This window comes from Parasteatoda tepidariorum, chromosome 4, assembly GCF_982258835.1.
Source record: "Parasteatoda tepidariorum strain Cologne lab strain chromosome 4, Ptep-v5.0, whole genome shotgun sequence".
Classification (NCBI taxonomy): Eukaryota; Metazoa; Arthropoda; class Arachnida; order Araneae; family Theridiidae; genus Parasteatoda; species Parasteatoda tepidariorum.
In genome coordinates, this window is record NC_141758.1 from 25,628,460 (window position 1) to 25,655,998 (window position 27,539).

The 27,539-nt window shown below is 31.1% G+C and overlaps 1 protein-coding gene and 1 long non-coding RNA gene across 3 annotated transcripts; one reads left to right on the top strand and one right to left on the bottom strand.

The window, feature by feature from the left end:
- Positions 1 to 3,114: 3,114 nt before the first annotated feature.
- On the bottom strand, positions 3,115 to 9,383 carry LOC107449652 (uncharacterized). The gene is made up of 3 exons (XM_043047946.3): positions 9,367 to 9,383; positions 8,141 to 8,357; positions 3,115 to 3,789 (listed from the first exon to the last, which is right to left on the bottom strand). The coding sequence occupies exons 2-3, from the start codon at positions 8,287 to 8,289 to the stop codon at positions 3,339 to 3,341; spliced, it is 600 nt and encodes a 199-aa protein (XP_042903880.2). The 5' UTR covers positions 8,290 to 8,357; positions 9,367 to 9,383; the 3' UTR covers positions 3,115 to 3,338.
- Positions 9,384 to 9,482: 99 nt separating this feature from the next.
- On the top strand, positions 9,483 to 27,324 carry LOC147810815 (uncharacterized). 2 transcript variants are annotated; one of them, XR_015432968.1, is made up of 3 exons: positions 9,483 to 9,915; positions 17,327 to 17,544; positions 27,040 to 27,324. It is a non-coding gene; the product is annotated as an uncharacterized LOC147810815 (long non-coding RNA). The 2 variants fall into 2 exon arrangements; XR_015432969.1 differs by having other exon boundaries at positions 9,483 to 9,911.
- Positions 27,325 to 27,539: the final 215 nt, after the last annotated feature.

The following is a 27,539-nucleotide window of genomic DNA, read 5'->3' on the forward strand; positions in this document are numbered from 1 at the left end:
GGAATTACATGGACCAGCAAGGGCCGATCAATCAATGTTTTTACGTGGAACGTCATGCACTTATCTTTTTTCTTTTCACTACAGCAGTTATTTATCACATGATGAAGAACTGCTGCGCATGCGCGACAATCCCAACATGCCGCCCCACGTTGCAATGCATTTAGTACATTCAATATTGTTAGAAAATTGCATGAAAATTCAATATTAACAATCTTTTAAACAGGGGCCGGGATAGTCTGGTCGATAGGGTGCTGGGCCCATATCCAAGAGGTCGTGGGTTCGATCCTCGCCGGCCGAAGACTCCCCGTGTAGTAAATGGTGACTGATGCACGTTAAATCTGTCGAGTCTCAAAGTCCTCCATGTTCCCACAACAAATCAATACCTCTGGGGGTACTGATCCAGGAGTTTCCTTGTCTTCTGGATTGGTTTAAAATTACAAGGCTACGGAGTTGAACGTAAGTAGTCGTAAACCCATGAAATTGGGTCGGCTGTTCTTTGATGGCAGATGCTTTGGAGGTAAACAACAGCTCCATACGCAGATTCGGACGCGTCTGCAAATCCATGAATAAAGATATGACATGACGAAGAATCTTGAGCTTTTCGAGTAGAGGAAGAGCTGATACAAATTTATGCCATTCTTGAGCAGCGGATTGAGGTAGTGTATCAGGCCAATCAATTTTCAGCAACCACAGTTGTTGAAGGAAGATCTTTGCCTTTGAAATCACAGGGCCAACCAATCCTAGTGGGTCGAAAATGTGAGCTATCTCGGACAAAACAGATCTTTTCGTATAGGATGGGTTTGGATTCACTGAAACTTTGTAAGCAAAGGCGTCGCTAGAGGTGAACCACTGCATTTCAAGAGTCTTTACACTTTTTTCTTCTGGTGTATCATCAAATGGATACATTTCCGTATCCCCAAGTTGCAGATCCGGATGATTTGAACACCACTTGTGGAGCTCCAATCCACCGCAAGATAGCATTAGTGTCTCGTTGAATATCTTTAGCTTCTTATAGATTAGATGATACCGAAAGGCAATCATTCATATCGAAATCTTGTATTGCAGAAGCTGCAAGAGGAAATTTGCTTTTTTCATCGATCCCAATTTGTTGCAGAGTTTTTTGAGCAAGATAAGGAGCACAGGGAGTCCCGTACGTAATCGTTTTCAATTCTTAAACACGAACTGGTACATCCTTTCCTTTCTTCCAAAGAATTTTCTGCAAGTGAGTCTGTGATGGGTTAATTTCTATCCGGCGGATTTAACGCTGAAAGAACTGTCATTTAATCCGCTAATCGGGATATTTATTTTTTTCCTTTTTTATTCCTAGAATATTCGCTGCTTCACTACAAATGAAATTCGATTGGGCTGCAGAATCGAGAACAGCTCTCAAGGGTATTTTTTTATTATGCGAGTCTTGGATGTAAATTATAGCAGTATTAATCAAAACAAAGTTTGAATTTCCAGATGTGAGAAGCGCCGTTCTGTCTTCCGAGCTCGAGGTTTCGATATTTCATGCAGAGGGGGTAGAGGGTGAAACGACCTTCACTTCGGGGATCGTAGATTGAGTGGGCGAAGTGAAATAATTATAATCCCGGTGAAGCATTGAATAGTGAGATTTTTTACAGAAACATTTTGCCTTCGTTTTGCAAAAAGCTAAAGCATAATTATTTTTCTTTACGAGTTCATATCTTTCTGAAAAACTATAACTTTTAAAAATGGAGCATTGATAAATAGAGAGGGAAATATCTTTACATATAACACATGCATTATGTTGAGAATTAAGTAATGCGCTTTTTGATCGTTGAAAAGAATTAGTAGAATGTTTATTCATAGGGGTAGTGGTTTTCGCTTGTACATTTCTATTGATAGAATCCTATACATCAGGGTTCCCACGGTCCTTGAGAATTTTAAAAAGTGGTAATAAAAATAAAAGAAATTTTGACATTTTTATTTCTGTGTAGCCACCACTAAAAGATGTTTTCTAAAAAATATATATATTCACGAAAATTTCAGTATCTTACGATGAAAAAGTATATTAAAACAAAAAAATATATTGTAGCTCCACCCTAAATTTACTACCACTTTTTTAATTTTTCAAGGACCGCGGGAACCCTGTATATGACTTCTTTTTTCCATAAATAATAACAAATTGTGTAAAGACTGGATATCTTGTGTTTCTAACGTTAGTTCAAATTGGATTCTGATATTTTTTATCTAGTTTCGGAATTATTATATTTATAAACAATGCATCCGAAAGGCTATTTCTTTCAAAATTAAGCAATTTCAAGGATCGGATATTTTTGTTTACATTGACTAAAAGATCCCGTAAACTCTTTGCATTTTCATTAATCATAGAAGGATAATTAATTATACTGTTTATATGTGTATCAATTAAAACACGTTTATTTTCAAATAGTTCTGTTAAAGCTTTAATTAATGAAACATAAGTATCTTCACTGGTTTCAATTAGTTTTGCTTTACCTTGTAAACATGAGCGCAAATAAAATAACTTTTGTGCATCTGATAAATAAGCATGACAATTGATTAAGTTTTCAAAAACTATCTTAAAGTTATTAAATTTTTCATAATCACCATTAAACATAGGTAAAGGTATAGTAGGTAAAGAAGAGTTAGATAGTTTTGGTTTATCTTGATTAATGTTTTTATCTTTTATACCAGTACAGTTAGATAAACTTTGAATTAATAAAAGGAGACTTATCTGCGTTTTGTTTATTCTTTCTTCAATCTCCAAAAAGGATGAATCGATTTCTTCTATATCTTCATCTTTTGCAATTTTGTAGTATTGTAGCCGTAGATTTTCCAAATCAGTTTCAAATTTCTGAAGATTATCCAGTTTATGATTTAATTCAATGAGCGTTGGTTTCTCTTCCACCGCAGACATTGATACAAGATTCTATATATATCTATATATTTCATATTATGACAGCAGTTCTTGATCACATGATCAAGAACTGCTGCGCGTGCGCGACAATCACAACAGATGCATCTGCTTTCATACTTGATATGGTTCCATCAAGGTGCACATTTGGCTGTCTGTTTTATTTCACTAGAAACTTATAAATGTAGATAGATATTTCAAACAAACTAAAAATAAAAAAAGCAATCAATAAGAAAAATTTATTTAAAAGTCGCAAACAAAAATCAATCGTACACTGTTTATTAATATAAAGAAAAAAATTTTCATGTTTAACAGTGACGCTAATAGCACAAAGAGTGTGTTCATAGGAAACAATAACATATGGATTCAAATCCTTACGAGATTAATTCTTAATATCTTTCATGAAATACTTCGAATAAATGATTCCAAGTCAAAGTATTCAATCTATTCTGTAGAAATCTTTCAGAAGTAAATACTTCTGGGCATGTTTGGGAACGCCCAGTTCTTCCACTCCTTCGGGCAACTTAAAGTTTTCTCTTAATCTGTTTCTGATGATGCATCTTGAAAGGTGCTTCAGAGATCTTGGACGCTTATCAGAAGTTTCCTCATAATTCACTAGATTGCAGTACCATTGCCATACGTCATTTATCTTCTGATAGCATTTAGGATTGATTCCCTCAAAAAGTCTGAAAATATCGGTTTTGGTCAGAAGGGCATCTGGAATAGAGCTCCAGAGTACTCGCACGGCCATTTCGAGATCTGCAGATTTATCGTCAAAAGAGAACTGAACATAAAGATCCAGAAGCTGAATCGCACGGAAGTTGAGAGGATTTCTAGACATACCATTCCAATTTTTGTCCCACGTAAGGTAGCCTTCATCATCCAAATACCTAAAAAGTAAAAAAAAAAAAGAAAAATATGTTAAATAAATAGACTCCAATTCAATTTTTGAAACGCGTGTAAGAAACGTTACTATGTTTCAATATATTTTAAAAGTGATTGCCAACACGAAATTATAGCTGGTTTTGTTTCATGGGGATCTGAATTCTTAATTAAAGTAAGAATAGTCAAAGGAGAAAGGAATTCCTAAAATATGGCCAATAGTTTCAACAGGACTGCCTCCAATACTCCAATACAATTTTTAAAAATAGAATAAAATAACAAGAATCTCAAAAAAATTTCTAGATATAGAATTAAAATCTTAAAATGTGATATTTCAACAATTGAACTATTAGGACAATATTATTTCAGATGATAGCTACTAGCTACTCTCTGTATTTCTAAGTCAAGAATCCAAATCCGGAGTAAAAGTATTTTTATTCAGAAGCAATTCATTTTTGTGTCTGATATTGTAGTTCAACTGAGAAAAATATTGATATAGTAGTATTTAACTTACTTAATAACCCTCCTTTTAACCAAAAGTAATTCAGAGGGATTAGTTTTCTTCACTGTATAATAACTTTCGTTAAAGTGATCCTCTTTCCTCGAACTCAATACTAATCATAAAGATTTAAAGAGGTGACCTCCAGTATGCTAATATGTACGAGTTATCTTAGTTAGAGAATCAGACACGTAAACGTACTTCCTCAGAATAAACATACCGTTTTTTCGACGAATTTAAATCCCTGACTCTCAAAATATGAGATGTAGCCGCAATCTTAACAATATATTTACCAAAAGCAAATTTAAGGAATAAAACATCGAAAATTATGAAGAAAATGGGAAATACAATGACAGCTGAAGCTGACGTCATCAGGGGGTACCAGTCCCGGAAGTCATAAGGCTGGCTTTTATGACTTTTGGGAAGTAATATCTAGAGAAAAAAAATATTTTTGTGTCTGATTCTGAAACTTAACTAATAGTTAGCAGTATTAGAAAGCTTATTTAATGTTTGACCTTTAAACCATTCAGGTAGACATTCAGTTCATGAAAATTCGATCATTCGATCAGAATGTATTAAGGGCAGAAAAGCTATTTAATCATACAAGATATGAAGTCATTTACGGTAGTCGGATGCGAAATAGTTATTATTGCTTTTGCATTTTTTTTTTTTTTAAATATTAAATGTCAGAAATGGAAACATATCACAAAGCCATCCATGAAACATAAAAAAGGCGCAAATTAGGTAATAGTTTAAGCTGGCTGGAATTTTTCCTGAATTGTAATAAATGTTGAACTGCTGAAAACGCGGGTTTACTGTGCTTACTTCATGTAAATTTAAATATAAGCTTTTCTATAAAAAAAAAATTTTTAGGAAGTTTTTTAATACCTGAGACTGGAAACAGTAAATTCGAGTTTATGTGGTATAAATGTTAGCTAAATAAAATGTTTAAATAGAATAGAGGAAACTATGATAATTATTAACGGTGAACTACAGAATCTGAAATTTATTTAACAGTTCTGGTGGCAACACATACATATTTTTGCGAGAATTTATTGACCTGAATTTTTGAAACATATGTTAATTGTCAATAACATTAAACAAAATTAAAATAAATACGATAAAATTCTCTATATAAGAAGTATTTAATATAAGCCTTCTTAAACCATTATTTTCAATAGTCATTTTAAATAGTTTTTAATGAATAATATATATATATATATATATATATATATATATATATATATATATATATATATATATATATATATATATATATATATATATATATATATTATTCTTGTGTGTGTGTGCGTGTGTGTGTGTAAAATATAAAATCCCGATATAAAATATAAAGGGAAACTGCTCCTTTCAAAAGAAAAACAAATGTTTATGTAAAGTCCAACTATCTATATATTCAGTGAAATAAAACTCAAGGACTGCTTAAAAATCTTGTCAATCACCTGAAGTCAAATATGATTTACAATCGCATGAATTGTTTTAATACATAACTTAAGAAAAGCGCTTTATATTAGATAGAAATCCTTTACAATGTTTAAACTTTGTGCAGGATCCCTTAATTTATTTCTGGATTTATTATCTCAATGTGAATATGTTTTTTTCAAAAAAAAAAAAAAAAAAAAAAAGAAGGCCGTTAAATAATTTTTCTCGGAAAGTAAAAATATTAGTTTGAATTTAAACAATATTTTGAGCATAAACAGAAATCCTAAAACAGAACTGTTACAATAAATCTACAAAAAAAAGTAATTTACAATCGCGTGCATTGTTTCGATACATAAGAAAAGCACTTTAGATTATATAGAAAGCTTTTACAATGTTAAAATTTTGTTCAGGATCCATTAATTTATTTCTTGAATTTATTAACTCAATGTAAATATGTTTTTCTAAAAAAAAAGGCCATTAAATAATTTTTCTCGGAAAGTTAAAATATTAATTTGAATTTAAACAATATTGCAGAAAGCCTAAAATAGAGTATAAAATAGAGACAGCATAAACAGAAAGCCTAAAATAGAGCTGCTACAATAAATCTACGTGAAAAAAATATCAGAAAAGGAAAAAAAATCTAAAAATTACCAATTTCGTTTGATAAAGTTCAAAATTATTATTTTAAATTAAAAGAAACGGACAATCAAGAGATTAACATTAAAAATGAATCTCCTGAAAAGTTAAAAAAATGAAACAATGGTTCTCTAATGCCTCCATGACGGCAAACAATAAATGGGAAGAACTTGCTTTAGCTATAGAAACATATACAACGCGTAAAATTGCAAATAAAAGATGCAACAAATAAGCGCAAAAAAGTCTTAAACTAATGAATTTTACTTGCTAAATGTATATATATTTCTCTGAATTGAAAGGGTGAAGGAACGATATAGCATAAGAAAGACATCTACGACACATCTCTAGAGGTAATATGAGATAATAAGACGAGAATAAAAAATGAAAACAAATATTGACAAAAAAATTCAAAAAATTAGAAATTTTTTTTGATGAAATATAAAAAAATATTATTTCGAACTGAAAGAAATTAGATGAAGAAGCTCATAATTAAAATCTTACATTTATGTATAAATAGAAAATAGGTAAATGTAAAAATATATAAAATTGTATTAATACAAAAAATACATAAAAAAGAACCATGAGCATAAAAAGAACCTTTGCAAAACGTTTATTAAGTACAAAATATGAAAATGATAAAATGCATAATTATAATCCTGAATTAATACGGTAATGGGTAAAATAAAAAGAAAGTAGTTTAGGAACTAATCTGTATAATACATTTATTAACACTAGATTGCCTGAGGAAGTCATTTTGACTGCTTTTAATTTCAATTAGAAAAACAATGATGTATACAATGACATGATTTCTTAGAATTTTGTGACTTTTTGAACAACATATAATTTTTTTATTGTTAATGTTTACTAATAACTTGTTACATAACTGTAAATAATATAAAAAATTTTAAAAATTAATTTTAAACAAATTTATTGACGCATTCACAATCTAGTCATTTTGACTGCTTTTCGGCAATATAGGTATATACTAATTTTCCGTCTTTCTAGTGTTAAGCATGAAAAAAAAAATCTGAAAATTAGGAATTTTGTTTGATAGAACACAAAAATAATTATTCTGAATTAAAATAATCGGGTGAAAGAAAGAAAAAGAAGTTTTAAAAAAAACTATCCCTACTATGCATCTATAAAGAGAACATGCAAAAAAAAAAAAAAAAACTCGAGAATAAGTGAAATTAAAGAAAAAAAATGAAAAATAAATAGGAAAATAAGGAATTTTGCCTCATAAAGTATAATGTTACTTTGATTAAAAAAACAGAAAACAAATAGGTAAAAAAAAAAAAAATTACTGCAAGTATCTGCAGTCAATTATTTAGAATTCGTAATCAGAAATATTCTAAAAACAATGATCATAAACTAAGATTAATGAGCAGAAACTTATTATTAATTTTAGTGTAACGCCTGTATTTTTAAAGTAAGATTATTTACCTCCTTAACATTGCTCGGAATATGAGCAACGGCATATCCCTTAAATTCCATGCATATCCCTAGAATTACCCATCTTCACCCCAGTGTTATTGTGGGAGCGTTTTCAAGTTTAAATGTAAAGAGTTCAGCGCAATTTTCATTAATTATAGCTTTAAAAAGATTTGAAATTCAATCTACTACTGGTCTTAAAAGTAAAAAAAAAATATTTTTTTGTATTCAGCGTTATGAATCTTAAAATCATAAAACTAAATTTAATGACACTAATTATTTTAATAAAGGGTAAAACATAAACAAGATAAAAAAAATTAAGCAGAAAAGTAACCGAAATAAAAACTTACAATTTAAAGTTGAGGCAAGAATAAAAGTCTTCTAGTAATATTTCGTTAGAGGCTCCTGCTTCTGTTATTCTGAGGAATGCTTTGTGATTGACCATGAGACAACCGTGAGAAATGCCGAGGTTGTCTAACGGAAGTTTGTTCTTGAACATAGTCCAGAGATCCAATTTAAGTTCCTTAATCACCTTTAGGACTATATCAATGGTCTCACCTCCACAACCTAGGACATTGAAATACATATGATGAAATATGCCATTAAAAGTAGTATCTCTAATGTTATTAGCTTTATCTCTATATGAAAGAAGAAAGCGTTTTTCGTCAACGGTAAAATATTTATCTGGAGATTTAGCAATCAACTTGTCTAGGTTGTCTAAACAAAAATATTTATTCTGTTCAGCCATTGCGAGAACTCTGAAAAGTCTAATAGTAATAATCAACTCAAAGTTATTTAACTAGTTGAACCCTTATGCCTGCTAGTACACATGCGCATTGTACATTTTGAACAGGCCAATAGGATTGAACGTCATACGCACGTCATATGTTAAAGAACGCATGTATGCCGTCACCTTTTCTAAAGACTAGGAGACTCCTCCCCCAGTACACTTGACTTAGAACCCAAGTGGTTTGTACATTTTCTTCCCCCCCCCCCTCCTTCCAAAAAATGTCCTAATTTTTCAACAACAAAAAATTTATTAATTAAAAAAGAAAGAGTTTATTTTCTTCCTTAAACACAGAATTTTACTAGTTTTATGTATGAAACTGCAAGATTAATATGATTATAATTAAAAATATTTAGACTAAAAAATTCAAAATGTGTGACACAATAACCTAATGAGTTTGACATATCGGTAGATCATTTTTTTTAGAGCCAATTTTTGCAAACTTATTTAATATTTATATCACTGCTATATGAAATTAAGTCATATAATTTAAAAAAAAAAAAAAAAAAAAAAATATATATATATATATATATATATATATATATATATATATATATATATATATAGTGGAACCCGTTTAAAAGGTTTTCCCGTGTAAGAAGTTATTTCTTAAAAAAACCAAATATCATAATGTTAAATTTACCTTTATAAGAAGTTTTTTTCCTGTATAAAAAGTTTTAACTGGCTTTCATTTTTTTTTATTACATATTTCAAATGTTTTATCTAGCTTTAACTTTCTGTCACAAAACCAGTTAAGTAAACTATGCAAAATTAACAAAGACCACTGACCTTCCTGTCTCCACAGAAAAGGTGACTTATCAGAAACAGGTGTGAGCAAAGAAATTCAAACCCTTAGATGAACAATGAAACTGATAAGGATGTGGGAAATAGCTTGGTCATTGTGTCCATCTTAAGTGGAAAGCCTAATGACTCATGCACTACACTGCTGTCCCCACGCATTCAATGACTGACGTGAAAGATACATCTAAACATTTAGGAGCATTTCATTGGGAATTTTCTTAGAGTGAAGGTTCATTTTGATTTTATTTTAACTATCGCAGAAATTTTTTTTTTACTTTTGTTGAAAATGTCCTGTAATGAAAGGCATTAAACGTAAAGCATTATCTATTGAGGATAAAGTAAAAATTTTAAATGCTGATGACAGCTATTCTCAATTAACAAGGGTTCAAATATAATCAATTTAAATCTTCCAGTTACTACGTTAAATGGCATTATTATAAACTCTTCTTGTTCCGGTGCATCCCAGAAAATAAAAACAGATAAAAGAGGAAAATAATACGAGGATATTGAAGATGACGAGAATAGATATAATAGTAGGTACTAGATCTTTACAAGTCTTCTAACATTTGTCTCGACCGAAATTCTATTTAAGTTGCATGTCTCGATTGATTAGTGACTCGAACTCTATTTTTATAAATAAACAATTTAAAAAAATTTGTAATCGAGTTAATAATAATGTATGTAATAATTGGTAATAGTTTTTTATAAGTCTTCTAAAATTTGTATCAGCCAAAATTTTAGTCAGGTTATATAATAGACTATTATTACGAACTCTATTTTTACAGATAAAAAATTTAAATAAATTTATAATCGAGGTAATTAATAATAATATATGTAATAATTGGTAATAAATTTTTACAAGTCTTCTAAACCTTGTTTCGGCCAAATTTTATTCAAGTTGTATTAAAGACTATCGTTATGAACTCTATTTTTAAAGATAAACAATTTGAATAAATTTATAATCGGGATGATAATAATATATGTTGATAATATATGCAATGATATATAATAGATCTTTACAAGTCTTCTAAAATTTGCTCCGGCCAAAATTTTAGTCAGGTTATATGACAGACTATTGTTATGAAGTCTATTTTTACAGATAAAAAAATTTAAATAAATTTATAATAGAAGTACAATATTAATAGTTAGTGATAGTATATGCAATGATAGATAAATAGATCCGCACAAGACTTTTAAAATTTGTCTTAGGCAAAATTCTAGTTAGGTTGTATTACAGACTATTGTTATGAATTCAATTTATAAAGATAAACTTTAAATAAATTTATAATCGGGATAATAATAATATATGTTGTTAATAGATGTAATAATAGACAATAGATCTTTAAAAGTTATGATATTAGTGAATGATTATTAGCTTTAAAATCATTTTTATTCTTAAAAACAAAAAGAAAGAAATTTTAGAACTATGAAGATAACAAAGATATTGGATTTGAACCTATTGTAGAATAATTTGTATGATTTTCATATAATTACATTGAATCTCTCTCCAATGTTTTCTATGTTTATAAATCTATGTTCGTATAAGAAGCAAGAATCTGGGCTTTATATTGCGTCATATAAAAGAGTTGCTCCCGTCAAGTAACATTTTTTCTCTTTCTCACTCTGGTTGAACGTAGAAGTAATAAAGCGCACTGCTCAAAACAAAAAAGAACTGAATTTTTAATAGTTAGTCGATTTTTAGAATTTCATGTAGCTGTTGAGCTTTAAAATTGTAAACACTTTCTTTTCTTTTATTAAATACTTTAAATATTCTTAGATTTGACTGTTGAATTAGAATTGTTTGATGACTCTTAATAGAATTTTTAGAATTATTTTGATCACTTCTTAATAAAATTGATTTGAATTAGATTTTATAGATGAGCCACCGTTAAAATTTTGGTGCATTCCGCCGGGAGGCAACATTCTTGTTGTTATAGATTGTTTCGATTTCGGATTGATCAGGAAGTGTAAAGAAAAGAAAGATAGGAAGATTTGATAATTTGATCTATATGAAGATTTAGATAATTTGATGCTTCAAATTTAAAGTATTTGTTAGTTGTTTTGTTTTGATTGAGTGATGCAGTATTTGTTTACATATTTACTAAATATTGAAGCATCATACAAATTATAAATTTGATTATAGTGTTGATAAGAATTTTTAAAATATGGAAAAATTAACGAAGCAAAGAAAAATTAGAGGCGTTTTGCGTTCTAGCATAACAAAATATATTAACAAACTAGAACAAGAATTTGATGAAATAAATACTGAACTAGAACAACACTTAGATTTTTTGACTAGTAGATTAAAACAAATAAATGATTTAGATAATATACTATACAGTCTCTAATTGTAGATGAAAATGATTTCGACGCAGAAATTGAATCTGCAATGGAATATGGTCAGAAAATTATTTTACGGAATTCGAAACTTTCTTCTAAGATAAAATCCTTTCTTCGTAATGCAACTGCTAATAATTATGATAGGGTAAATTGAATTCAGGCACAAGAACATTCCAACAATACTATAGCCACAGAAGTTTTGAATCGGAAAATAAACAATAATGTTAAGCTTCCTAAACTATCGATAGAAAAATATTATGGAGATCCGTGTGTTTGGATAGAATTCTGGAATCAATTTCAAAGTACAATTGGGTATAATATAAAAAAAGCACAACTACTTCCACTTAGTAGGAATAACATTTACCATGACGCAATGCTAAATTCTATGCCACTATCCACATAAATGCCACTATCCACATAAATCAATTATTAATCAAAAATCGAATATCAATTACTTTTCTTTATAATGCAATAAAATCTGGCGAGCAGCTATTTAAAAGATCAAACACTTCGTTTGTTTATTCGTGGCTTGAAGTTAGGCTCGCAGAAAATGCCGTTCATGGGTTAAATTTAGTAGGAATAACACAACCTGTGACGTAGGCTATAGTATACCCAATTGGGCTATAGTATACCTAACAACCTTACCCTGTAAAAAAATCTTGTTCCGAAGTCTCAAGTCAATGAATCCGGACAGAAATTTAGAAGACGACCTGGCAAATCTTACATGGAACTGAGAATCGGAACATGGAACATTCGCTCTTTGTATAAAAGCAAAGGACTGCAACTCTTAACGGAACAGCTGGATAATTACAGGGCTGATGTAATGGCTCTGCAATAGATGAGGTGGCTTAACGATGGAATAATCGAGAAGAGAAATCACACAATCTTCTATAGCTGTGATAAGAAGAGGCATATTTTTGGAACGGGTTTTGTTGTGGGCAAACACATTCGGCATCTTGTCATGGATTTCGTGCCAAAGTCTTCAAGGTTATGTAAAATTAGGCTAAGAGGAAAATTCTTTAATTACAGTCTTATAAATGCCCACGCACCTACTGAAGACAAGGATGAAGACGAGAAAGAACTTTTCTATGAGAACCTGCATTCTCCATATAACTCCTGTCCACAAAACGACATCAAAATTATTTTGGGTGACTTAAATGCTAAAATTGGAAAGGAAGCTGAGCACAGGCCCACTATTGGAAAATACAGCCTGCACGAAACAACAAATGACAATGGACAGAGGCTCATTCACTTCGCTGCAGAACATAGCATGGTCATATCCAGCACCTTTTTCCAACACAAGAGAATTCACCAAACGACCTGGAGATCACCAGATGGAGATACCTCCAACCAGATTGACCATATATTGATAGACTCTAGACATATGACGGACATACAAGATATTAGAACTTATCGTGGGGCCAACTTTGACTCAGACCATCACATGGTAATGAGCAGGATCAAGGCCAAACTATCTAATGCACATAAATGTCATGGGAAACGTCTTGAGAAATTTGACTGCGAACAATTAAAGACCCCTAGAGTCAGGGATGACTTTCAGTCACTACTAACTATGAAGCTTGATGAAAAAGCAATCGAAAATATTGATTGCATAGATGGAAAGTGGACTTCTTTCAAAGAAGCCCTATTGGACACATGTGATAATGTAATAAGCAAAATAAAAAGAGCTGAGAAAAAGGATTGATTTGATACAGAATGTCGCAGCGCGACCCAAAGAAAAACGATGCATATAATATGATGCTCAGTAAAAAACACTCGAGAGCATCAGTAGAGAAATACAAAACTGCAAGAAGTTCATAGGTTGAAGAAAAAGTTTTTTCACGAAGACCTCTTTAAGGATGTCGAACATCTCCGAGGGTCTAATGAGAGCAGAGCTTTCTTTCGTGGTATTAACTTTGGTAGTCAGGAGTTCAAACCTAGAACTAACCTTTGCAGAAATAAATATGGAGATATTTTAAGCGATGAAACCGACATTCTCAATAGGTGGAATGAACACTTCGACAACCTACTTAATGTAGAGTGCGTTCAGACAGAGTCCTGTTCACCAAACGTTAACCAAGAGTGCATTGCACCTCTTTCAATGATTGAGGTTGAAGAAGCAGTACAAAAACTTAAGAACAACAAGGCTCCTGGCCCAGATTTGATATCACCAGAATTCATCAAAAACTCAGGACCAGATGGGTTAAAGGCCATACATAATATTCTAACATCAGTATGGGAAAAAGAGATACTCCCGGAAGAATGGAAACACAGCACTGTTTGTCTTATACACAAAAAAGGAGACATTCTTGAATGTTCAAACTACCGGGGTATCAGCATGCTCTGCACTGCATATGGAGTCTTTTCAAAAATTCTATTTAACAGACTTAGCCCCTATGTAGAAAACATCATTGGTGAATACCAGTGCGGTTTTAGGAAGGTCAGGTCTACAACTGACCAAATATTTTGCATAAGACAGATTCTGGAAAAGATCAGAGAATTTGGAATTGGTACCCACCACCTATTTGTGGATTTCAAAACTGCTTACGACAGTGTAAACCGGAAGCGACTCTTTGAAGCTATGCGAGAATTCAATATCCCGGACAAGCTTGTACGACTCACCACACTTACACTGTGTAAGACCATGCAGAAAGTTAAAATCCAAAATGACTTCTCGAAACCAATGGAGGTAAAAAATGGTGTAAGGCAAGGCGATGCTCTGGCATGCCTACTCTTCAATTTGGCATTAGAAAAAATTATCAGAGATTCAGGAATCAATACCAGAGGACATATCTTTCATAAGTCTGTCCAAATTTTCCCGTTTGCCGATGATATTGACATCAAAGCGCGAACACAATCTGACTTAAAGCAAGCTTTTCTATCCATGGAAAAAGAGGCAGAAAAAATGCATCTCACTATTAACCAGGAGAAAACCAAGTATATGCAATGCGCCAAAATAACTGATTCTACAACTCACTTGCAAATTGGTGAATACAAGTTTGAAAAAGTAAACAGTTTTGTTTATCTTGGTTCTGAAGTCAACGTTAATGGCAATATCGCACCCGAAATACAAAGAAGAATCAATAGTGCAAGTAAATGTTTTTATGGATTAAAAAAATATTTAAAATCAAACCTACTAAAAAGAGATACTAAACTGTTAATTTATAAATGCTTAATCAGACCTATCCTAACCAAGGCCGGATTAACCTATAGGCACACTAGGCACGTGCCTAGGGCCTACGAAATTCAGGGGCCTACGAAAAACTTGGGAGAAAAAAATTTGTGGACAAAAATAATTTAGCTTCAAAAACAACAAGCGTATTTTGCACAAAATTATGAAGATACAAATAAAAATATAATATTTTTCGGTAATAAATTATTTTGCAGAATCTTATGATCTAATATATTACTTTTTTGCGATTTTTGGATTCAACGAAATCTTGTATTATGCTGTCGAATTCCAAACTACGCAAAGTGTCGTATTCAATAGACATAAGTGCGAGCGATACCAAACGATCTTGATTCATTGCTGAACGCAAATAACTTTTATTAATTTTAACCTGGAGAAAGATCTTTCTCCTTCTGCATTTGATCCTAGAATCGACAAATATATTCTTAATGCAATATGAATGTTAGGAAAAGTATTCACTAAAAAGTTTATCTTTAACATAGTTATCGATCGAACTAATCATAATGGTATTATCGATATCGACTGCAATATCGGCAGTATGTCGGTATTGCAGATAAAGTTCGATAAACAAATTTGTAAATTAAAATCTATATTAATAAAAATGTAAAAAAAAATATGCAAGAAAATTTTAGCATATATTTTGAAAAGAGGTGAGGAGGGGGCGAAGGAGGGGAGGGCCCAAAAACGGCTATGCCTAGGGCCTACGAAAGGTATAATCCGGCTCTGTGCCTAGGGCCTACGAAAGGTATAATCCGGTCCTGATCCTAACATATGCCTCAGAAACTTGGACAACAACACAGAAAGATGAGAATTCCTTGGGAATCTTCGAACGTCAGATCCTAAGATCCATTTTTGGGGGCAAACAAGTTGATGGTACTTGGTACAGACGTTCAAACTCGGAACTCTATCGGGCCCTTAGAGAGCCTGATGTTCTCAAGTATGTAAAAATCCAAAGAATTAAATGGGCTGGTCACATCATTCGAATGAACAGAGAGCGTTCGACAAACATAATCTTTTCGGCTCAGCCCATCGGATCAAGGCCCAGAGGTCGACCAAAGCTGAGATGGGCCGACTGCGTGGAAAGAGACTTTTCAGTCTTAAAAGTCTCAAACTGGAAGACAACTGCCAGGCGGAGGCAGGCCTGGAGGAAGTTGATTGAGAAGGCCAGGGCCCACCCGGGGCTGTCGTGCCATGGAGGAAGGAAGGAAGGATTGGAATTTTATTTGCAAACATGTACCGCTATGATTAAGTCATCATTAAAGGAAGAAACTTCACCTGTTAGAATATTATTAGATAATGGATCCATGCGAACATTCCTTTTAGAAGAAGTTTCAAAAAGATTAAAACTTCCCATTGTAAGATCGGAAACTTTATCTGTTTATACCTTCGGAGCTGATGGAGCTCAAGAGAAAATTTATGATGTTGTTAAAATTAGATTAGCTAATAGGGATCAACTTTCTTTAAATATTGAACTTGAAGCTCTAGTCACGATTAAAGTTTTTATGATTATATTTAATTAGTTTTCGATTTGTAAACATAGTTTATTAAGTTGCCTAACATTTGATGTAACTACACACCCCATTAATAAATATAAATTATAATTTTTTTCATAAATTAAGCTATTGAATTAACATTTTGAACTGAAATTACTTCAGGAATCATTCATGCAATTTTTAACAAAATTTTGGTTGCCCTCCATATAGCAGAATTACTTATCCTAGAGTCATGTTAAATCATATTTCACACATTACTCTACAAAATTCTGTTTAAAAGACAAAAAACTTCTAACCAGTGAAGAAACAGGCATGTTCCTTCACTGGAAGTATTCCCAGTGAAGGAACATGCCTGTTTCTTCACTGGTTAGAAGTTTTTTTTGTCTTTTAAACAGAATTTTGATGTATAATATGACTAAAAGTACAAGAAAATTTAAAAATTTCTTTTATTTTCATTAACTGGGGAAATAACCCAGTAAAAAAACACATGTTCCTTCACTGGTTTTTCATCGTTAGGTGATCCAGTGAATAAACACCCCCTTATTTCAGTACTTGATTATGCTATGGTGCTTAAAAAAATAAAACGTAACTTCAATAACTATATTTTGAATTCTCTTTTTCACAGTGAGAAAAATAAGACTATTACATTCAATTAATTCCACTTCAAACATATAAATACAAACACCTGCATCCGAAGATTATCAAAAGGAGCACATTATAGAGCCTGTTACAAAAGAAAACGAAACTTTGAATGAAGAGAATACTTCTACTTGCCTCACAGAGCTGTGGTCAGAAATGACAAAACTACAAGTAGATTACGAGTCGTCTTTGATACATCATCGCATTCTGCTGGACAGATTTCACTAAACCAATGCTTGTATACTGGACTTAATTTATTACCTGATCTTTTTCTTCTTTTCATTAGATTTAAACTTCATTCTGTAGCTGTGACTGCTGACATCAAGCAAGCGTTCCTGCAGATTGAAATTGATGAAGAAGACCGAGACTACACCAGATTTCTTTGGAACAAAAGCCCAGACGATTTCAGTCCACATGAAATCCACCGGATGACAAGGGTTCTGTTTGGTGTGACATCTTCTCCTTTTCTATACTTAATGCCACCATAAAACATCACTTGAAGAGGTATGTAAAGCAATTTCCTCATACTGTTCAACTGTTAAATAAATCGTTGTATGTTGATGATTGCCTCATAGGCGAAGATGAGGTAGAGAGTACCCTGACTACTTGTTTAGAGAGTTATGAAATTTTTAAAGATGCTAGCATGTGTTTGAGGAAATGGAAAACTAATTCCCCAGAGCTGTTTCATAAGTTAAAAGAACTTAAATTAGAAGTAGATGACATAACTGATTCTGTTGATCAAACTTTTATACCTTCAAAGGTCATGGGAGTTGCGTGGAATCCCAAGGAAGACTATTTTTACTTTGATACTCGAAATGTAGAATTATTCCTTAATAAAAATAAGGGGACTAAAAGATATATTTTACAAATTGCAGGTCGCATATTTGATCCTATTGGATACATTGGGCCATTTACTATTCGTATCAAATGCCTGATACAGGAAATATGGTGTCTAGGCTTAGATTGGGATGAGGTTGTACCAAATAAGACCATTGAGACTTTTAATAAATGGTGTGATGATTTAAAGAAATTGAGTAACATTTTATTACCGCGTCACTATTTCTCATAGGCATTACCTAAAGATATAGACAACATTCAGTCACACCTATTTTCTGACTCTTCCATCAAAGCTTATGGAACGGTTGCCCATCTAAGAGTAAAGCTAAACAATGGAAACATCATTACTAGTTTTGTTGCCTCTAAAGGACGAGTTGCGCCGTTAAAGATGCTCTCTTTACCTAGATTAGAACTTATGGGAGCACTTTTATCTGCTAGACTGAGTGAAAAAATCATCGAAGGTTTGGAATTTCCAGTTGAGCGAATTTTTTGAACTGATTCGTCTATTACGTACTTTAACTTTTGGATAAGAGGTTCACTAGATAGGTTTAAAATTTTCATAAAGAACAGAATTCAGGAAATTCACAAACACAGTAATCCTTCAGGATGGTTTCACTGTCCTGGAACAGATAATCCATCTGATTTAATATCACGTGGACTTTCGGTTTCAAAATTAGAAAACAGCTACTTTTGGTGGCAGGGGCCACTGTGGCTGAAAAAAGATGAATCGTTGTGGCCAAAATCTTTAGAAACACCCAAAGAACTTGTTGCAAATCCAGAGACACTAGAAATTCAGAAAGTTTTAACTTTAAACACAAACGTCGCAGAGAGAAACAAAAACATCAATAACTTCCTCAATCGATACTCCTCATTCACCAAGTTGGTTAGAATTACGGATTATTGCTTAAGATTTCTTAAAAACTGTAAAGATACAAATAGAATAACAGATAATTTAAGTACATTCGAACTACAAAATGCTACACAAGTGTTAGTAAAATGTGTACAGTCCGCAAAAAAAAAAACGAATCACCCTGAATAACTTTCGTTCTAATGATCGGATTTTCACGAACTAAGTGTCAATCTTAATGGTTCCGGGGGGTGACCTCAAATATGCTAATTAATTAGTGCTAACTATTAATTAAGTTACGAAATCAGACACAAAAACGTACTTTCTCTGAATAAACATATATTTTTTTTACATATTTGGATTACTAACCTTCAAAATATAGGGGGTAGCCGCAATCTGGGAAATATGGTCCCCATAGTTTGGTCAGGAGAGCGATCCAAAGTTCGTACCCCTTAATGTTAATTTCACTTTTTACGTTTTTAGTCATATTTTTAAAACTATTAAAGCAATTCAAAGAAAATTGCACCCACTCATAAAACTCGATTACCCAAAGATAATTTCATGAAAAAAATAATTTTTAATAATTATTAATTATTTTTTATTATTTAATTAAATTGAGGATGAAAAAATTTAGAATTATAAGGTATGAATTTTTTTATACCATATTAATCTACATGCTTTTCAATTGAAAAATCTAAAGTTTCAACCGTTTTTATTTATTAGAAGCTGAGAAAAATTAAAACTAATTATTTTTAAAAAAATAATTTGGCGACAGTAAAGAAATAATTAAATGGGGCGATTAATATTAAAATGTGATACACTTGCGAGGAACTTGACTTCGCGTGCGTAGCGTAAAATTTCGTTCATATTTTTTTCGCTAATAATCGTTTGCTAATCTTTTTATTTTTATTTCTTTCAAACTATAAAATAGGATATTTCTTTAGTCGTTTAATATTTTATTTCTCTATTTAGTAAAGAAATTTGAATAAAAAACACTTTATTCAACGAATGTCTAGTTTTATAAAAGCGTGCTTCTGATAGAATATGATTATACACCAGATTGTGCTAATTTAATGTGATTATTTTTTATGTTTTTATTTTGTTTTTCAACAACTGATACAATTTCAATAATATGCATACGTATGCCTAGATTTGGAGTAATATATTTATCAATTTCTTGAATATATATTTCATAAATATTAATAAAAATACGTAGTCAACATTTTTTAGCATCTCTCACAACATCGCAAATTTCTCAACATCTTATAGGGTAAAGCACTTAAGCTTAGCTTGCCTTTAAAAAAAATCATAAAAATTTCTAAATTTTTTATTAAATGCAATTGTTTTAAGCTTTTGGTGGTTTAAATAATAAGTAGTAAGATAACCAAGTGAAGGAACAGTTCTTACCAGTGAATAAACACTAAATTTTCAAGTGAATGAATACTTAATTTTGAGAATGTTTGATGCTCGTTAGGAATCCATAGGCCACACAAATGTCTAAAAACAAAATTTTTCTTGGAATTGCAACATATAACCGCAGTTAACTTGGAAAATGTTACTTTTTTTTCAGTCGTGGAATGGAAAGTAAAATATGTTTGAATACATAATTTAAAAAATATTTTTTTAATTTTTTTCCTCACAGTTTAATAGTCAATTCTAAATTATGAATGTTTATTATTGTGTAATCCGATGAAGCTTTTATTATTATTATAATTAGATCACTTTTTTGTTTACTCTTTTCCCCATATATTTTGAACTTCTTTTTTATCTTAAGTATTTTTTTTCTCTTCGTCATACTTTCTGCTTTAACTTTTTTCCAGCTCTTTCAATCTCTTTAAATTTTCGTTCTTTTTCTGAAGTTAATGCAAAAAAGTAATTTATTTCTTTTTCTTTTGATTTAATCGTCCTCTTTTTTCCAAATTTTTGGCCAATGTAAATGTATCTTCGAAATTTCTTTTGATTTTCCAGTACCATTTTTAGAATTTCTCACTGGACAATAAATTAGAAAAAGGAGTTTCGAAGTTTGAGTAAAATCCATCTCTCATTTACTTATATCTAGTGGGTCATCAGCAGTACTTACCATTTACTTATGGAACCGATTGTTTTTGCAACTAACAATGCCTCAAGAGGACTTATCTCAAAATCAATTTTCAAGATACTTTCATTATCAATGTTAGTTGTCTCAGCTTCAGTGCCAAAATTTGATTAACCAAATGTTCTTTTAGAAATAAATTTTTCAGTTTTGAGAAAAGCACAGGCTATTGGATATTTGGGAGATTAAACTTTTCTGTCAGTGTTCCTTTAAAAATTTGCAACATAACTTGTGAGATTTCCTTCTCAAGCTTCTGAAGAAATAGTGCATCGTTACTTTCGAAGCATGTGTTTTGTTGATAAGCTGTCTCGCTCATTAACTCTTGGTGTCTGTTTTGCATGCATTTGTTAAAGTCAACGTTATCTACATCGAATGGAAAAATATCACATTTCATAAAAGCATTTTAACTTCATCAGTTGATGCCTCAAAATCTTATTTAAAAATGGATGTAAAAATTTTCTCGACATATTGTTTTACAATTCTTTTGTTTTCAACATCTAACGGGAGATTTCAATGAATTAGGTAGAAAACTGAACCAGACAATTTGTTTTGATAAACAAAACTTGCTCAGTTTCAAATTGATATGAGATTTATATCTATCCAGAACAAGCAAAATAGGGAATTTGATAGCATTTTTAATTAGCCATGGGTAGAAACATTTACAATATATTTGTAAAATGTTGCTGCGATTATCGTTTCATTTCATGAATCGCTTTTTCCAATGAAATATATAGCAGGGACTGATTCTGTAATATCTCAAAGAATTCTTCAGTAAGAAAAAACTACCAAGGGAGGTACTTCTTCTTTCCTGGGTACTTTAGAATATAAATCCATATAATTTTTAGGGCCGAAAATTTTCCCGTTTAAGGGCAGTATTCAACTCTTACTTCGTCCGCATTGTAAAAGCAATCACTTTCTAAAAGGATGCCAGGGCTACTTCCCTCCTAAAGATTCTTCTAAAGTTCTTAAAATCAGTATTTCGAATATTATTCTCTAAGGGAAGTTTTGCTTTTTGAAATTATCTTCGCATTGCACTGAGCCATCGGTGGATGTCGCCTTAAAAACCCTTTACCTGGATGATTGTCTTTAAATGGATTTTTCCTACCAGTTCCCGTCTGGACATTAAAGACCGCAATAAGATAAAAATTTGGCTAATTATTGGCACAAAAGCCTGCAAAAAAATTTTCCATTCAAGCTTTTATTATTATATTTAGTCAGTAAGCATAGTTTATTAAGGTGTCTAAGGTATGATGTAATAACTAATTACTACATTCATAAAGATAATAAATAATATAAAGATAAATTTCAATTTTAAACGGAATTTTTTGATGTCCTTAAATTAAAATTTTAAGGCTTGTAGCAAAAAAAAAAAAAAAAAAAAAAAAAAAAATACTGCATTGATTTTTTTTTTTTTTACAGATTAGTGAATTATTATTTTTTCAATCTAAGAACCTGTGCTTATGACTTATTTGAAACCTATTTTAATATAGAGTGAAATAATTTAATATGTTGTGTAACTAAATGGATAATCCCAGAAACGGAATCAAAAATATAATAACGTCATTGCTTTAAAAAAATAATGGATGATAATAAAAATAGGCATGTTTTGAGCTTCCAATAATAAAAGTCACAAGTTATTCAAGCCTCACAAGTCTTGAGAATGGGCGATTATATTTGAACGCTCGAAACATGTTGACTTTTGCTTCCCTCTTCATATGTTTTGAAACCAGTTGAGTTTTTATCGTCAATTATACTGCTTTACATTTGGGTCTTGATCATTATTTTGATAAGGATTTTACACTCGTTAAAGTAAACATATGCATTTTAATATTTTAACAGGATTTATGTGGTCTTTAAAAACGTAAGAGCATCAATATTGTAAAAGTTATATTTAACTTAAAAGTTAAAATTTTGAGGCCAGATATTTTGAGTTAATGAAATTAAATATTTTATCTTTTAAGTTTTTGTGCCCCCATTTCAGTTTCTTAAAGATCTTACGAGCTCTGTTTAAAAAGAAAGTATCAGATATATATAAGAAAACAAATTAATCATAGTACGTAGCAGTATTTGGTGGTAAATGTAGCGTATCGTAATTGAAGAATATGCTGTGCGACATTTTATGGTGAATTTGCGAATGTAAGTTTCAGAATGTATCGAAACACAAGGATGCTATTTGCTAATCATTTTTATCCAAAGAAAACCATGTAAACTGAATATCTAGCAGAATTAAGCGATTTTTTAAAAAATGAATCATACAATGTGCAACATATTATTTCAATATCTTATTCTTAAACATAACGTATTTCAATGTTTTTAAAATGGCACTAAACATTCAGCAATTCCTTGAGTTATTGAAAAAAAGAAATATCGTAAATTATAGAAAACCTTGTAAATATGCATTAGAATTACTATACAATCTTCAATTTTATTTTTCAAGTACTTTTTTTTTCTTCAAACTTTCTTACTTAGAAAACTCGATTAAAGCTGTAAAAATGATTATCCCTAAAATTTTGTATTTAGCTATAATAAGTTATGTTAATTTAATTTTAGTATGAAATCCTCGAATAAATATAGCAAAAACAGCATAATCTATGTAATATCAGATAAAAAGTTCATGTATTTAAATTCTAAAAACTTAGAAAATCATAAATAATTTATAAATCGATACAAATTTTCTTTTCAAAGGGGATTAAAATATATTTATTTTTTCTTTTTCTTTTGGACAGAAATCAGCTTAAAAATTGTCTATTGCCTAGAAACTTCGAGATATTTACTATTAACAAATAATTAAACCTCTCCCAGCAATCACAAACATTATTTCAATTTTTTTTACAGTCAGAGCGTGGTTGCCTAGCAACCTAGTAAAATTACGCATTCCTCTTTTGAATTAGTCAATGGGTTATCTTAAAATATTCACTTGCGCAGGCGACTTTTTTTGGCGGTTTTCTGGACTATCGCCAAATATATAAACCTTTATTGCTACCCAATTTACCACCCAATTTTTTAAAAATTTTGTCTACCTAATTCAAGTGTCTAGATTCCAAATATGTAAAAAAAAATATATGTTTATTCAGATAAAGTACGTTTTTGTGTCTGATTTCGTAACTTATTTAATAGTTAGCACTAATTAGTTAGCATATTTGAGGTCACCCCCAGGAACCATTAAGATTGACACTTAGTTCGTGAAAATCCGATCATTAGAACAAAAGTTATTCAGGGTGATTCGTTTTTTTTTTTTTGCGGACTGTACAATCTATAGAGTTTAGCTCTGAGATTAAATGCCTAAAAAACAAACAGCCAATTCCTCGAAATAGCAAAATCATATCATTGAATGTGTTTATGGACGACAATGAACTTATGAGAATTGGTGGTCGCTTGAAATTCTCCGAATTAACAGAATCACAAAAATTTCAAATGCTTTTACCGAAATCTCATCACCTTACACAATTAATCATTAAATACTTTCATAACAAATCATTACTCTCGGGAGTTCAGACAACACTTTATTTGATTAGACAATTTTAATGGATACCTTCTGGACAAGATAGAGTCCGAAGATTCATACATAAATGCTTGACTTGTTTCAAGACTAAGACACAAACTATTAATCAAAAGATGGGTAACTTGCCCAAAGATCGGATCGTACCTTCACGAAACTTTGCTAAAGTTGGTTTAGACTTTGCTTTTCCCTTATTAACAAAACCTAATTTGAAGAGATCTAAGATTGTAATTAAAGCTTACACCGCTATATTTATTTGCTTCAGTACTAAGGCTACTCACTTCGAGGTTGTCTCAGACTTGACAACAGATGCTCTTTTAGCTTGTTTGAGAAGATTCATTTCGAGACGTTCAAAACCGTCGATTATTTGGAGTGATAACGCATCTAACTTCAAAGGTGCGAGAAATGTTTTCAACTCAATGCTTGAATTTTGCCAGTCTAACTCTGTACAGAACTTTAGTGCTGAAGAGGAAATTCAGTGGCATTTTATACCGCCTGCATCTCCTAACTTTGGTGGTCTGTGGGAAGCTAATATTAAATCCATGAAGAGAATACTCTTGAAAGTCCATTACAAGAGAAAACCATTACAGGTTTGTTTCAATTTTCAATACAGAATCGTTACAGAATCACCACTAGCAGGCAATTTTCATAGAAATAAATAAGAAATTTGTAGTTTGGCTCGTATCATTGAAGTAGAAAAGTTTTTTTCGATTTCAATGTATGGCAGCGTTACTCAGTGAGTTGTAGCTGACTGTTTTTGTAAGTTTGGCTGAAATTCTAAAAAGAAAAATAGTTAATAAATAAACTTTTTTTTATGCTCTTCTATAAAGAATGTATTTGAAATTAAAATAAAAATCAAAAATTCAAATCCAATCAATGAAGCTCTATTAAAGTTATTAGCCCAGCCGACTTTGTAGATTTGAGAAAAACTCTTTTGAAGTTTTCTAGCAGTGGGCAACGAAAGGGGGGCCTCCCCTCCCTGGCCGAGCGGTATCGTCCGCCAAACGCTCTGTTAAGCGTGGAGGTGGCGGGTTCGAATCCCCCGTAACCCTGGATGTATTCTTTGTGATATCCTTCTCTGTATTGTGCTATCTGTCCTTCTACTTGACAAAGGCTTATAAGCCTTAATTGAGCACATAATTTATTGATTGATTTATTGAAATTACATACATTTGCTGACTTGTGTGCTCAATATATAGGCTTATAAGTCATTGTCAAATAGAAAATACAGATAGAACAATTCAGAGAAAGACATCACAAAGAATACATCCAGGGTTACGGCGGGATTCGAACCCGCTACCTCCACGCTTAACAGAGCGTTTGGACCGACGATACCGCTCAGCCAGGGAGGCCCCTTGAGCACATAAGCCTGCAAATGTATGTTGTATCAATAAACAACGAAAAGCTGCAGAAAAATTCAAAATTTGAGTATAAATATTTCATTCGGTTATAAACCTTTTCTCAAATATTCAATTAGATTTTTCAACTATTAAATAAAACTTTCCTCTTTGAAATGAAAGCTTTACTATTTATCGGTATATGCCGTAATATTTGTATATGTAAAAAATTAATACATATCTGCGTGTCCCTTATAGACTCCTAAACCATTCACCCAAAAGCTGTGAAATTTGGCATACTAATAGTTCGAAGCACGAAAAAGGTCAGCATTAGAACACTCTACCGTTCACACGGGATAAGCAGAAAGTGAAATGTAATTTTCTTATTGGTCAATTGTTAAAAATTGCTTTAAATAAAACTACTGACGATTATATTTTGCAAATATTTTGAAGATAACATCAGTGATATTTTAAAGCTTATAGCTCTATTTGATCAGAAAAGAGTTTATTGCGTGCGCTTTAAATCGTATACAAAAAAAAATTTATGAACAACGAAATACATACAACTAAAACAAAAAAATTTAATGAACAATGTTAACTATTAACCTTTGAGTGACATACGTGGCCAAATTAGCATTTTAAAGTCATCTGAAACCACATGTTTAGAGTTCTAATGTAACTGGATTATTTAAAATCAAACTTGAGGTTATGAAGAAACTTGCACTTACGTAGGTTTGTAGGAAAAGGCACAAAGAGTATGACGAAATAAAATGAAAAATTAACATTCGAATATTAGTTCGAGAATACTTAACTTGCAATAAAAATTAACTAATGGATCTCTTGGTAGGCTGCAGGAATGTAACTACAGAGCTGAAAAGGCCATTCTTATTTATTAACGAAAAAAATTTTTTTAATTCCAATTTGCTAGAAAGTTATTGCAAGTTGGAAAGCGTTTTGAGATTTTTTTAAAGACTTTTTTGCTTTGTTTTACAGTGCAAATAAAAGACTTAGGAACTTGAAATTACGAAAATGTGTCAAAAAATTTACAAAAAGTATGAAGAAATACATAATTTAATCTTCGAAAATATTGTTAAACTTGTAGTTAAAAAATACTATGTGGGTCGATCTGCATACCACTGAAATCCAACTACACAGTTGACATTTCTCGTAATGAAAGGGCCGTATTTATTTAATGAAAAATGTTCCAATCAGTCTTTGAGCATGAAGAAATTTTTTTTTCTTCGAAATGCTGATTTATTCGAAAGTTATTGCAAGTTTAAGAACTTTTTTCTCCTGAAATTCTATTTATCCACTATTGTACAAAAATTTATTTCTCTCAAAATACTAGTTTATAAATAAAATTCATTTTCTAATTTTCTTTTTACAGGTAGAGAAAATCTGAAGTAGAATACCTGTCTACATTTTGAATCAATTTTTTTATTCTATTTGTTTATCTTTCCTATAAACATGTTGTGTCGTTGCTCTCATCATTTACATTTGTAATTATATAACTGTATTTAACAAAAAATTATAAAAATCATTATCTCTTTATTATTCTATTATGTAGCATTGTTATGTAGATAATTGTATTTAGACAACTATTAATCTTCATAATCTGCCTGTTTGTATAATTTCATTTTTGCATTATAATTAAATTTCCTTTCTTCTGTTTTGTCTAGCCTTTTCTATTGTTCTGAAAAACGATTTTATTTACAGAAAAAAATGTTCACTATGCTTATTTGAATAAATTATTAGCAATGTTTCCCTCAAAACAAATTTTATTTTCAAATATAATTGTACTGACTTGTAATTGGAGGTGCGACGAGCTTTATACTATAAGCTTTTATGGTTTCAAAACGAGACTTTAACCTTTTTCAATTCCACTGT

Coding starts and splice junctions, on each gene's coding strand:
- LOC107449652 (XM_043047946.3), bottom strand. CDS start 8,289: ATGTTCAAGAACAAACTTCCGTTAGACAACCTCGGCATTTCTCACGGT. Junction 3,790..8,140: donor TCTTGCCTCAACTTTAAATT/GTAAGTTTTTAT, acceptor TTTACTTTTTAG/GTATTTGGATGATGAAGGCT.